This window comes from Petaurus breviceps, unplaced genomic scaffold (assembly GCF_028583685.1).
Source record: "Petaurus breviceps papuanus isolate PSGF00001 unplaced genomic scaffold, PetGlider_PUasm1.0 208, whole genome shotgun sequence".
Taxonomy (NCBI): domain Eukaryota; kingdom Metazoa; phylum Chordata; class Mammalia; order Diprotodontia; family Petauridae; genus Petaurus; species Petaurus breviceps.
The window spans coordinates 15,754,550-15,766,656 of record NW_027185852.1 but is presented as its reverse complement, the minus strand read 5'-3'; the positions used below and the strand labels follow the sequence as shown (position 1 = coordinate 15,766,656).

The following is a 12,107-nucleotide window of genomic DNA, read 5'->3' as shown; positions in this document are numbered from 1 at the left end:
ATGTAGAAAGCAATTTCTGAAGAACAAGATGGTAATTTTAAAAGAAAGATAAGGTGGCTCCCCATGTGAGCTTATCCCTGACAAAGCATTTGTCATGAGCCATGTAGAGAGCAACACAGTTCGTTAGCATTTGCTAAGCAACTACTGTTTGCTTGGAACCAAACTAAATAGAGACAGATAAAGGCAAAAGACAGTCCCTGCCCTCAAGGTGCTCCCAACCTAATGATGGAGACACCACCACAGTGAGACACCTGCAGGAAATTGAAGATAATCACAGAGGGAAGGCATTGAGCTTGATGGGGACTGGGAAAACCTTTCACAGAAGGTGGACTTTCATCTAGGAATTAAAAGATACCAGGAACATCAGGAGGCAAAGAAAAACTTCCAGGAGTAAGGGGGCAGGCAGAGAAAATGACCAGAGCTGAGGGAAAGAGGGTATTGTTTGTGGGACAGCCAAGAGGCCAGTGGTACTGAATCAAAAATAGGTTTCAGGGACTAAAGTATAAAGAGTTTAGGAATATAGGAAGGGGACAGCTCATCAATGATGTTGAATGAGAAACTGAGCATTTTGTATTTAATGGAGGAGGGGATAGAATAACTGTGGAGTTTATTGAGTGGGGGTAATTACTCAATGGTCATTGATGAAAGATGGATTGGAGTGGGGAGAGACTTGAGGCAGACAGACCCACCAGAGTCTGTAGCAACCATCCAGGTGTGAGGGAGTTGGGCCTGGACCAGTGTGGGAAGAGTGTCTGAGGAGAGGAGAAATTGAAAGATGTTTCAAAGAGGAAAGAAGCAGGTCTATTAAATGGGTGTGTGTGAGACGTCATGAGGAATTGAGGAGGCCTCTTAAATTTTGAGACTGAGGGACTGAGAAGATTGTGTATAGTAATAGGAAAGGTAGGAGGGGAGGGGGGTCTAGGAGGAAAAGAATGAGCTTCACTTTGTACCCATTGAGATTAACATGTCTCTAGAACATGCATTTTAATGCAATAGGAAGTTAGAGATGAGAGACTGCAGGTCAGCAGAGAACTTAGGGCTGGATAAAGAGACTTGAGAATTATTAGCATAGATAATTAAATCCACAGGGAGTGGATGAAATCTCCAAAAGAAATGGTATAGAGGGAGAAGAGAAGAAGGCCCAGGAAAAGAGCCCTATGTAATACCTGTGTGTGTGATCTGGATGCACATGTGATATGGACTGAGACCCAGCAAAAGAAGAACTGAGGAGTGGAAGACTCAGAAAGTGTATCATGAAAATCTTGAGAGAAAAGAATATCAAAGAGATAAAGGTGATTGGCCATGGGAAAGCAGTCAAAGTGGATGAAAACTGAGAAAAGATCACTCTATTTGGCAGTTAAGGGGTCAATAGTTAACTTTGAAAAGATTGGTTTCAATTGCATGATAAAATCGGAAGCCATACTAGAGGACTAAGAAGACTGAGATGACAGGAAGTCAATGCTCTCTTGTAGATGGCTTCATCAAGGAGTTTAGTCACAAAAGGACAACTAATAATGGATAATAGTGAGTGGGGATGGATCAAGTAAGTTTTTTTTTTCTTTTTCTTATGGATAGGGGAGAAATGGATATGTCGGTAGGCAGTAAGGAAGCAACCAGCTGACAGCTTGTGATTGGAAATAAATGAGAGAATAGAATAATAGAGATTAGTCTACTAAAGAAAATGGAATGGAATGGGATCATTCGTGCATCTAGCAGAGTTGTCCTTGACAAGGGTATGAGTCACCTCTTCATGTGAGATAGGATTGAAGGAGACATTAATGGTAAAAGACATCAGGGTGATGTGAGATGAGGAGGAGGCGAGAAGAGGAAGCTCAAGGTCAATGGCCTCAGCATTTGCCTTAAAATTAACTGATAAAAATTGAAGTGACTCAAACCAGGAGAATGTTGTAGACAGTAACAGCAATATTGTATGATAAAGAACTGTGAATGACAGCTATCCTCAGCAATACAATCCCAAATGACTAATGATGAAATATACTACCTGCCTGCAGAGAAAGAACTGATATTGTCTGAATACAGATGGAAGCAGAATATTTTTCACTTCCTTCAATTCTTTCAATTTTTTACGTCTTCTTGCACAAAATGACTAATATGGAAATGGTTTACATGAGTCCACATGTCTAACCTGTGTCTGATTTCTTACCAACTCAGGAAGGAAGGAATAAAAGAAGGGATGGAATTTACAACTGAAAGCTTTAAAAATGTTAAATATTGTTTTACATGTGATTGAAGAAAAATAAAATATCATATATCTGTAGATATAAATTTACAGCAAAATATCAGGGAAGTTCCAAGGCTGAAATCATTTAGGGAGAGGGAGTCTCGTATGTGAAGGGATGAGAAGATTTGCAATATCTGCTGCAGTGAATAGGAAACTTCGTTAATTAGGGAAATGTAAAAGGCTTGCCTTGCAGCTATAATTATGAGATTATTTAATATAAATTTGTAGTGGACACAGTATGGTTTTCTCGTTTTCCTTGCACTCATTTAAGGCATATGAGTGGAACTGAAGGTCAGTGACAGTGAAAGTGAAGTAAACCAGAAGCTTGACCAGGCAAGAGAGATGATACCATAGTCAGGGAAGTGTAGATTGAATTGGTTAATCAGGGGGTCAAAAGGGAAACAGGAGGAGTCAGTGGCTAATGAAATGGTGACGACCTGAGAGGGAACTTAGGAGTCTAGAGATTGGCACTCAAGGTACGCAGGGGGAGAATTTGATTATCAGTAGGTTGAGATCAAACAAGGTGATTTTAGAATTCATGAATTCATAAAGTTGTATATTTGTTGCCAATGGAAAAATCACTCTTTTACAGTAGCCTGTAACTTAGCTTATGACCATGATATAATACACATAATATACAATATAAGATATAGTAAAAATATGCAATATAAATATAGTATAGTTTATCTTATAATTAAATTACTGCTTGTTGATACTGTGATTCTTAGCACCAATGTAGTTCTTAGTCCATTTCCCATCATTCTAGTGTTTTTATTGAAGTAGCAGGGGGTTGAGGGTCATTTTGAATCATTCTTTGCCTTAAGAGATAGAGTGGACTTTATTGCCTCTAAAATACCTTTCAAATCTAAATCTAAAGACATTATATCTTTCTGTAGATTCAATTTTTAATGCATCTTTCACTGAAGTATTTCTGTTTTGAAATCTGTGGAGATTTATCATATGTAAGAGGATACAAATACATTTTTAAAAATTTTACTCTTTATTATCATATACCTTTTCAATCAAAAAGTTATAGTGCACAATAATAATAATAAAATAAAAATATCTGGTATTTATATGAAACTTTAAGGCTTGCAAAGCACTTCATGTTTGTTACCTTGTTTGATCCTCATTAAAACCTTTTGCAGTAACAGCTATTATTATCCCCATTTTACAGGTAAGGACACAAAGTTTGAAAGAAATTGTGTAATTTACTAAGTGTCACATGGTTAGTGACTTCCTGAGGCAGAATTCAAACATACATCTTCCTTCCTCCAAATACTATACTTGCTCTACTGCCCAAATCTACAACCTCCATCACCTGGGGACCTAAATGAAATGTTGATGTTAAAAAAGGTTCTGCATGATTGTGAAAAATATTAATCACTGTTTTATTCCAATGAGAATTGAAAGAAGATGATGTATGCAAAGTACTTGGCAAACATTCAAGTTTTCTAAATAGGAACTCTTCTGGGCAGACTTCTACAGGGGTTCATAGACTGGCATCATTACTGTACCTTGGATCTCTGGATAAACGGCCATATACAGCAGTGCCCACCTCAGAGTGGTTGAAGTTGTTTCTGTTCCAGCAAAGAAGAGGTCCAGGGTGCAGAAGACTAGATTTTTTTCTTCAAAACTAGAATGGATGTTATCCTTAAATTGAAAGGGTAAGCATCAGTTGGTTAATAAAAAAATAATAATGACTGCCTCTAATTATGAGGTCCTACACCCTCAGTGGGGCCTTGGGAGGATCCAGGTCCAGATCCTAGGTTTCACATTAACACCCAAGGATGCAGTAACTGTTCCTTAGAATGAGAGCTTCTATTTCTTTTTTTATCTTTGAAAAAATATTTTTCCAACTACATGAAAAAGACAATTTTAGCATTCTTTTTAATAAATGTTGAGTTCCAAATTTTCTCCCTCCTTCTCAACACCCCCCCAAAGATGGTAAGCATTTTGATATAGGTTATATATGTGCTTTTTTCCTAAATTTACCCCATCCTCTACGGTCTTCATCCTTAGCCTTTTATTTCATATTAGCAAATCTATAGGTACCCTGAAGGTTTTTTTTTAATATGCATTACTCTAATAAACAGTGATTTAGAGAATTTTGGTACAATTATAGATAGATTTGTTTTCTTCATATGAAAATGCTTGTTCATGTCCTTTAACCATTTGTCAATTGGAAAATAATGTGTATTCTTGCCAATTTTTCAATAATGATTTAGATCATCTTTCATATTGCTATAAGTTGTTTTGATTTCTTCTCTGGAAAAGGTATCTTTTAAGTGCTTTGACAATATATTAACAGGAGAATGACCCATATTCTTTTAGTTTTGATAATGTTCTTTATATATTTATATGAGACCCATATCTAATAAATTGTCTATAGAATTCTCCCCACCCCCACTTTCTCCTTTTCTTCTGATCTTGGCTGCATTTGTTTTATTTGTAGAAACCCTTCTTAATTTAATGTAATTGAAATTATTCATTTTATACCTAACTTTGCTCTTCAATTCTTGTTTATTCATAAGTTTTTCTCCTATCCATAAGACTCATAAATTAAATGTTCAGTTTTCTTTCAATTTTCTTGCAAAATCTCTATTTTTATCTAGGTCATGAATCCATTTTGACTTTACCTTGGTAAATGATGTAAGATATTGGTCTATGACCAGTTTCTGCCATACTGCTTCCAGTTTTCCAGACAATTTTTATCAAATAATGGAGTCTTATCCTAGAATTTTAAGACTTTAAACTTCTCAAATATAAAATTATTTTATTTGTTGTTGTAAATTACAGGTTTACTATGCCATTCATCTGTCTTTCGATTGGTCAGCTACTATCAGATAGTTTTGATAATTAGTGTCTTAAATACATTTGAGGTCTGGTATTGCTAAAATTCCTTCCTGTATACTTTTAAAAAATGATTTCCTTTAATATTCTTGACATTTTGTTATTCCAAATGTATTGTGTTATTATTTTTACTAATTTACATTTTACTTTATAATAACTATTTGTCAATTTCCATCTTATTTTTACTTCCTATTTTCCTTCTCAGTCTCTTTACATCCTATCCCTGTTACTTATCTTCTCCTTTTACCCCCCTATTCTTATTTTAGCCAACCCTCTAAAAGCCCCTTATTTATCTACTCACCTGACCCTCCTAACCTTAATTTATATAATCTGCTAATGGCCTCTCCCTCTTCTCCATCACTTCTCAAGAAGTTCATAAGACTTTTAAACCTCTCTAGATGAATATGGTCTTTCCTCTTCAATCCAGATGAGATTAAAGGTTCAATATTAGCAGCCCTTTACCCCCACCTGCTTGCTCTGTATTAATTCTTCCTTTCATGCTCCATATTTATGAAACACTTTATCCTTTTATGGTTTTCCTATACAATTTTATTTTATAATTGCTTCATCATACTCAATTCAGCCCAAACCTTTCTTTCAAACTATTTCTGTAATGGTAACAGTTTAAAAAAATACTATTACTACTAAAAATTACTAATGTTAAGAACATTTTCATATATCATAAGCAAAGTTTGACTTTAATCATAGCATTATAATTACTCTTTAATGATTTCCTTATATTTCTTCCAGCTCTTTTGTATTGAATTTTCCTTTGAGGTCTGGTATTTTGGTTACAAACACTTGAAAGTTTTTCAGTCCATCAAATATCTATTTTTTCATTCAGGATTATACCCAACTTTACTGAATAAGTTATTCTTGGATGCAGTCCCAATTTGCTATTTGAAATATAATTTCCCAAGAACTAAGATCTTTTAGTATGGAAACTTCTAGGTCTTGTGAAATCCTGGTTGTTGTTTTTTTCTGCAGTATATAAATTGTTATTTTTTCCTTGTTTTATTTTTTTAATAATATTTCCTCTTGGGGTGGCCAGGTAGCACAGCGAGTAAGAGCACCAGCTCCAGTGTCGGGATGACCTGGGGATCAAATCCGGGCTCAGTTACTTAGCACCACACCCAGAAATGACTGGCCGTGTAACCTTGAGCAAGTTACTTAAACCCAATTGCTTAAAATAATAATAATAATAATAATAATAATAATAATAATAATAATAATAATAAATATTTCCTCTTTAACCTGGGATTTATGAAACTTGGCTATAACATTCCTGTAATTTTTCTTCTTGGAATTTCTTTCAGGTAGTAATCATTGAATTCTTTTTTAATTTTTACTTTACCTTCTTGTTCTAGAACTTCAGGGCAATTTTTAATTTAATAATTTTTAAAATAATTACTTATAATTTTTTATCCAATTTTATCTCCTTAATATTTTCTCTGAATCAGTATTTTTTCGAATGTTTCAGACTCTCTATTTTTTCTAGTTTTATTATATATTCTTGTCTTATATTTTCTTTTCATTCCACTTGCCCATTTCTAGTTTAAAAGGAATTCTTTTCTTACATATGATTCTCTTTTTGTATTCAAGTAGCTCTCCATAATTTTCTTACATTTTTAATTTTCTTCTAAATTTTCCTCATTCTCTCTTATTTGATTTTTGAATTACTTTTTTATTTTCTTTTAAGTTTTCTTTTTTAATTTGTGACCATTTGACATTACTCTTTAGTGGTTCAGTGGCTTTTCTTTTACCTCACCTTTGAATATGAAGCCAGATCTTCTTTTGTAACAATGTAGCTATCAATGGTAGGGTTCTTTTTCTTTTTCTTAATAATTTTTTGTTTTAAATGAGACATATTTCATTTTTACAGATTAATATTATTATGTTCAATAATTTTAATTTTATTATGTTCAATAATTTTAATCTGAAATTGTGCCCTAGACCTCAGGTGCTTCTTACCCTTGTTTTCTTAATTCTGTCTGGTGGTTCAGCTTCAGGGATTCTTCCCTTCCTACCCAAAGTTTCAGCCCTGCTCTCTAGAAGATGTTATTGTTTGTGGTATTTCTCTAACCTCTCATGTACTCACTCCTCATTGACCACAGTCACAGTCAGGGATTGATTATGTCTTGCAATCAGTGCTGGGCCTGATTTCTGGAAAAGAATAGATCTTTCATGTTCTCTCACTCAGCCTTTGCCATTCTTTAGATTAAAATTTATAAGGTAAAAGTTCCCGAGGTAAAATTTCTTCAGACCATGACTTATATGAAAATTGAGGTGTGATTTCTTGAGACCCAGTCTGATTCTCTCAGGTTCTACAGTTTGTTGATTCAGAAGAGTTGACTTAGAGGTCTTTACACTTCCTTCAGACCAAACCTCAGCCCCTGGAGGCTTCTCTGAAGTTCTCTTAAAATGTATGAGAAGGACAACTCCTTTACTCATTTATTTTTTCTCCTTTACATTCATTTCATCGTGATTTTCTCTTTGTTAGTGGGGGAAATCATTAGAGCCTGGAAATTCTTGACCTACTCCACCATCTTCCCAGAATGGCTTGTTCTTTCTCAATCTATTTTCCATGTTAATTGTTTTTTTTTTCCAGTGAAGTATTTTACATTGTCTTCTATTTTTTGTCCTTTTTATTTTGTTTGACAGTCTTGATATCTCATAGAGTCATTACCTTACACTTGCCCAATTCAAATTTTTAAGAAATTATTTTCTTCAGTTACCTTTTGTGCCTCCTTTTCCATTCAGGCAACTTCACTTTTTAAGAAGTTGTTTTCTTCAGTTAATTTTTGTAAGCTGTTGACTCTAATTTTCATGATTCTCTTCTATAGTATTGATTTCTTTGAATAATTTTTCTTACACTTCTCTTCTTTGGTTTTTAAAATACTTTATGAGCACATCCAGGAGGAGTTTTTAGGCTTGAGACCAATTCGTATTCCCCTCTGAGTCTTCACATGTCAGCATCTTGACATTTTTGTCCTCTTCTGAGATTGTGTTTTGACCTTCCCTATCATGCTTGTAGCTTTCTATGATTAGACTTTTAAAAAGTTTTTTTTTTATAATTTTCCAGACTCCTTTGTTACTATCTAAAGTTGAGATCTATTCCTGGGGCACAGGGGGAGCTGTCTCAAGCTTCTTGTGCTGGAGGCCTGGAGCTTGGTGGCTGGCTTGCTGTTGAGGTTTGCTCTGGAGTTGTCAGCTGTTGCTCTGGAATAGTTTGATCTATTAGTACCTGTTGTACTAGACTTTGGTTGTTGGCAACTCACCTGTTACAACCTGGGTACAGGCCTCACAGATGATCTACTGTGCCATTAGCATGTTTAGCCAGGTTGCTGATGTGCTGGGATTTGCATCTCCCACTAACTTGCCCTTAGACTTCCTGTGCTGTTCTGTGCTTCCATTTTACCCAAGTAAGACAGGCCTGTTCTGCAGTCCCCCTCAGGGATTTTGACCTGGAAAGTTGTTGGAACCTTTCCTTTTGCTGATTCTGTCACTCTAGAATTCTTTTTTTTCTTATTTTAAAGTTATTTCCAGGGAAACGGGAGATGTTAGGCAACTCCCTGCCTAATGTCCACCATCTTACCATCTTGGTTCCACCTCTGAGAGCTCCTATATTTTTTGGGTGAGAGGCTTCTTATGTGTACTTTTCTCATCAAATCCATGCAGGTATCTAGGATTTGTGTTTTACAGGTAAGAAAACTGAAACTCAGAGACAATTGGAAGAATTCTCTAGAATCACAGAGTTAAAAATGACAGAATTAGCAACTGAATCCTGGAGTCTGACCTAAATCAACTACTCTGCTCCATCAGGCCCTGGTGTGCCCTGTGTGCATGATCACCTTTCAACCATGCCTCCAGTGCCACATATACACAAAGAATGGGCACGGGAGTTAACTTTTTAGGAGGTGACTATGAAGCAAAGGGATTTTTCGATCATCTCACCAAGATATGGACTTGGTAAAAGAACCTAATGTGCCAGATCTAGAGAATTTTCTGTTGAATTTGCATCTTTATTTGTATTAAATTCTTTCTCCTCCTCCTTCTCCTCTTTCTCTTATTTCTTCTCCTCTTTCTCTCCTTCACTTTATCTCCTTCATTCTTTTCTTCATCCTTTCTTATCCACTCCTCCTCCACGTCCTGTCCCTTCTATTTTTCTTCCTCATCTTCATTATCATTCTCATTACATTTACTTTCTCCCTGCTAAAGATCTATCCATTTACCTGTTAGCAGCTGCTGACATTTCTTCTGGCAAGAACAAAGCTTGCTGTAAAATTAAGAATAATAATACCTAATCTTTTTGTATAGCTCCCACCATGTGCCTAACATAGTGAAAAGGGTTTCACAAATAAGTTTTCATTTGATCCTAAAACAACCCTGTGAAGCAGGAGATGTTATCATCCTCAATTCAAATTGAGGAAACTGAGGCAAACAGAGGTTTTAGTCACTTTCCTTGGGTCACATAGCTAGTGTCAGAGGTCATATTTAAAATCAGTTCTTCCTGACTGGAAGTCCAGTGCTGTATTCATGTGCAATGTAGTTGGATGACCTTCCTTTAGTTCCAAGTTAATCCCTCACCTGTTTCATGCTTTTAAAAGAGAGAACTAAATCAAAAGAGCAGCGTTCATATGTCCATGCTCCATGAGTGTGGGACAAATCTTTAGTCTCTTTTAGTTTCAGTTGCTTCATCTGTGAAATGGAGATAATACTGGTGGTAGCTATCTCATAACATTGGTCGGAGAGGATAAACAAAACCAAACATATTGCAAGCTGTGAAGTGCCACATGCATCTAAGTTGCAGTTGGTTTTTTTTTTTGTTTTCATTACTTAGCATTAATATTTTTTCTAGGTAACAAAAGATATTTTACCCCATTTATTCATTCTTTCAATAACGGGAACCCTAATAGAATTGACATGCTTTACAATTTGTCAGCTACTTTTCCCATAATCCGATGAAGCAGGTAGTACTAATAATACTGTACCCATTTTTCAAATTAATAAACTGAAACTTAGAGAAATGGTTTCTTCCCATGTAAACTTGGCTGATGAGTTCAGGATGAGGAATTCAAATAGAGTTCCAGCATTCTTGAACTATACAGGATATAATTACAAAACATTGAAGTTGGAAAGAAACTCCAATGGTGTCAAACTCAAAAGAAATGGGACTGGTAAAACAGATGTAATAATTCCTGGGGGCTACATATTGACTTATGTTATGTACTATCGGATACATTTTTCTTTATTTTGTTAAATATTTCTAAATAACATTTTAATCTGAGTTTATAATACTCAGGAGTGACATGGACTGCAATGCTGCCCACGTGTTCTACTATTGCACACATTATCTAAGGAGGCAACATTTTAATTGCACACATAATACTGATAATTCAGCCTATTTTTAGAGTATTTGAGATCTGCAAACAATATACACATAATGATGCTGGACAGGATAGGGAGTAGATAGAAAATCTTAATGTTATGATGAGAAAAATGAAGTGCAGAGGGATGAATTGAAAGGGATGAAATATGAGAGGCAAGACTTAATCTCACTCTATAAAATAGAGACAGAAAGAGCTGGGCTTAAATCCAGACTCAGATTCCAAATAGCTATGTTATTGGAGCAAGTCAATTAACCTTTCTATGCCTCAGTTCCCATCACCCCCCCACATTAAATCAGGGTGTTGAACTCAACGAGCCCTCTGGTCCTTTCTGGGTCTATGTAAAAATTGTGGGCTTTCCACTGGCAAGCTCCATTACTTACACTCTTTACTTTCCAGGGTTGTCATTGAGAAAAGAGATTTAAATTATGAGGTAGATATAAAGTTTGATATATTTTAGCATACTTAACCCCAAATATTCACCCTTCTTTTAGTTTTAAACACATAGTAACCACTTTCTGTTATTACCTTGGACAGCTCCTTCAGGTAAGCATCAATGAAGTCCAGGGTCTCCTCTGGGTTTAAATCTTCCTTATGTTGTTTGATGATACCTTCTACAAATATTTCTACCTTCCTCCATTCTTTAAAGAGCTTCTGGTGAGTTCCTGGCAGGAATTTCATTATCCAAGGAAATATATTGAAAAGCTGAATAATATAAAAGGGGGTAAGGAGAGGAGTGATTAATGTCATTTCTTGTTAGGTTGCCCTGACTCTTCATTTAACTCATCTTAAGTCAGTCCAGGATTCTTGGCTATTTTTATGTCATGGAATTTACAACAATTCCATGTCTAATCACTCCTGGAATCTCCTTTCTTGTGATTGCTGTCTATCCTTCCATACTATTTCTTTCCTGACACCCAAGCTAGGATCCAGCTATACCTTATCTCACATACCAGCCCCTTGGCAACATCCTGATGCACCTAAACAACTCTTCCAAGATATCACCAATCTAGGCAGCATCATGACATGAAGAGAAGGAGGGGAGAGATTATTTATAGAGTATTTGCTACCATGTGGCACATGTTTCAATTTTAATCCCACGGAGTTCCCTTCTCTTGAATTACAATTTTGTTCCTCTTAGAGAAATGAGAATTACTGTTATTCCCCACTTTCCATCAATTTCTTCCATAGCCAGACTCCTGAAGGCTTAAGTGAAATCATGAGTCAATGCCTCTTTTGGTGAACCTCGCTCACTGACCAACTAGGAGGCAGAATGGATGGTGTGATAGAGAAAGACTCAGGAAGACCTGAGTTAGAATTCTGATTCAGATGTTAATTGGCTGGAGGTGAGACATAAACTTCTCTTAGCCTCTTATTTCTTAAATATAAAATCTGGATAATAATAGTAACTACCTCAAGGGGTAGTGGTGAGGGTATAAAAAAATCAGTTAATCAAAAATATTTAATAAGCACGTAGTATTTGCTAGGTACTGTGCTAAGTGCTGGGCCTGCAATGGATGGGGGAAAATGCCAGTCCTTGTCTTCAAGAGGTTTACATTGTAGTGAGAGTTACTCCATGGAAGTAACAAGGTATGTGCAAGACATATGCAGAGTATTGAAAGGTA

At 35.7% G+C, this 12,107-nt stretch overlaps 1 protein-coding gene across 2 annotated transcripts in view; it reads right to left on the bottom strand.

Moving 5' to 3' along the window:
• The window catches only part of LOC138165287 (cytochrome P450 2J2-like), a 34,016-nt gene that overhangs the window by 9,502 nt on the left and 12,407 nt on the right, over nt 1-12,107 (bottom strand). For both annotated transcript variants that reach the window (XM_069093454.1, XM_069093455.1), the window contains 2 exons: nt 11,011-11,187; nt 3,760-3,895 (listed from right to left, as the gene is read on the bottom strand). In XM_069093454.1, coding sequence (XP_068949555.1) covers nt 3,760-3,895; nt 11,011-11,187 — 313 coding nt within the window. The remainder of the gene's footprint in view (nt 1-3,759; nt 3,896-11,010; nt 11,188-12,107) is intronic.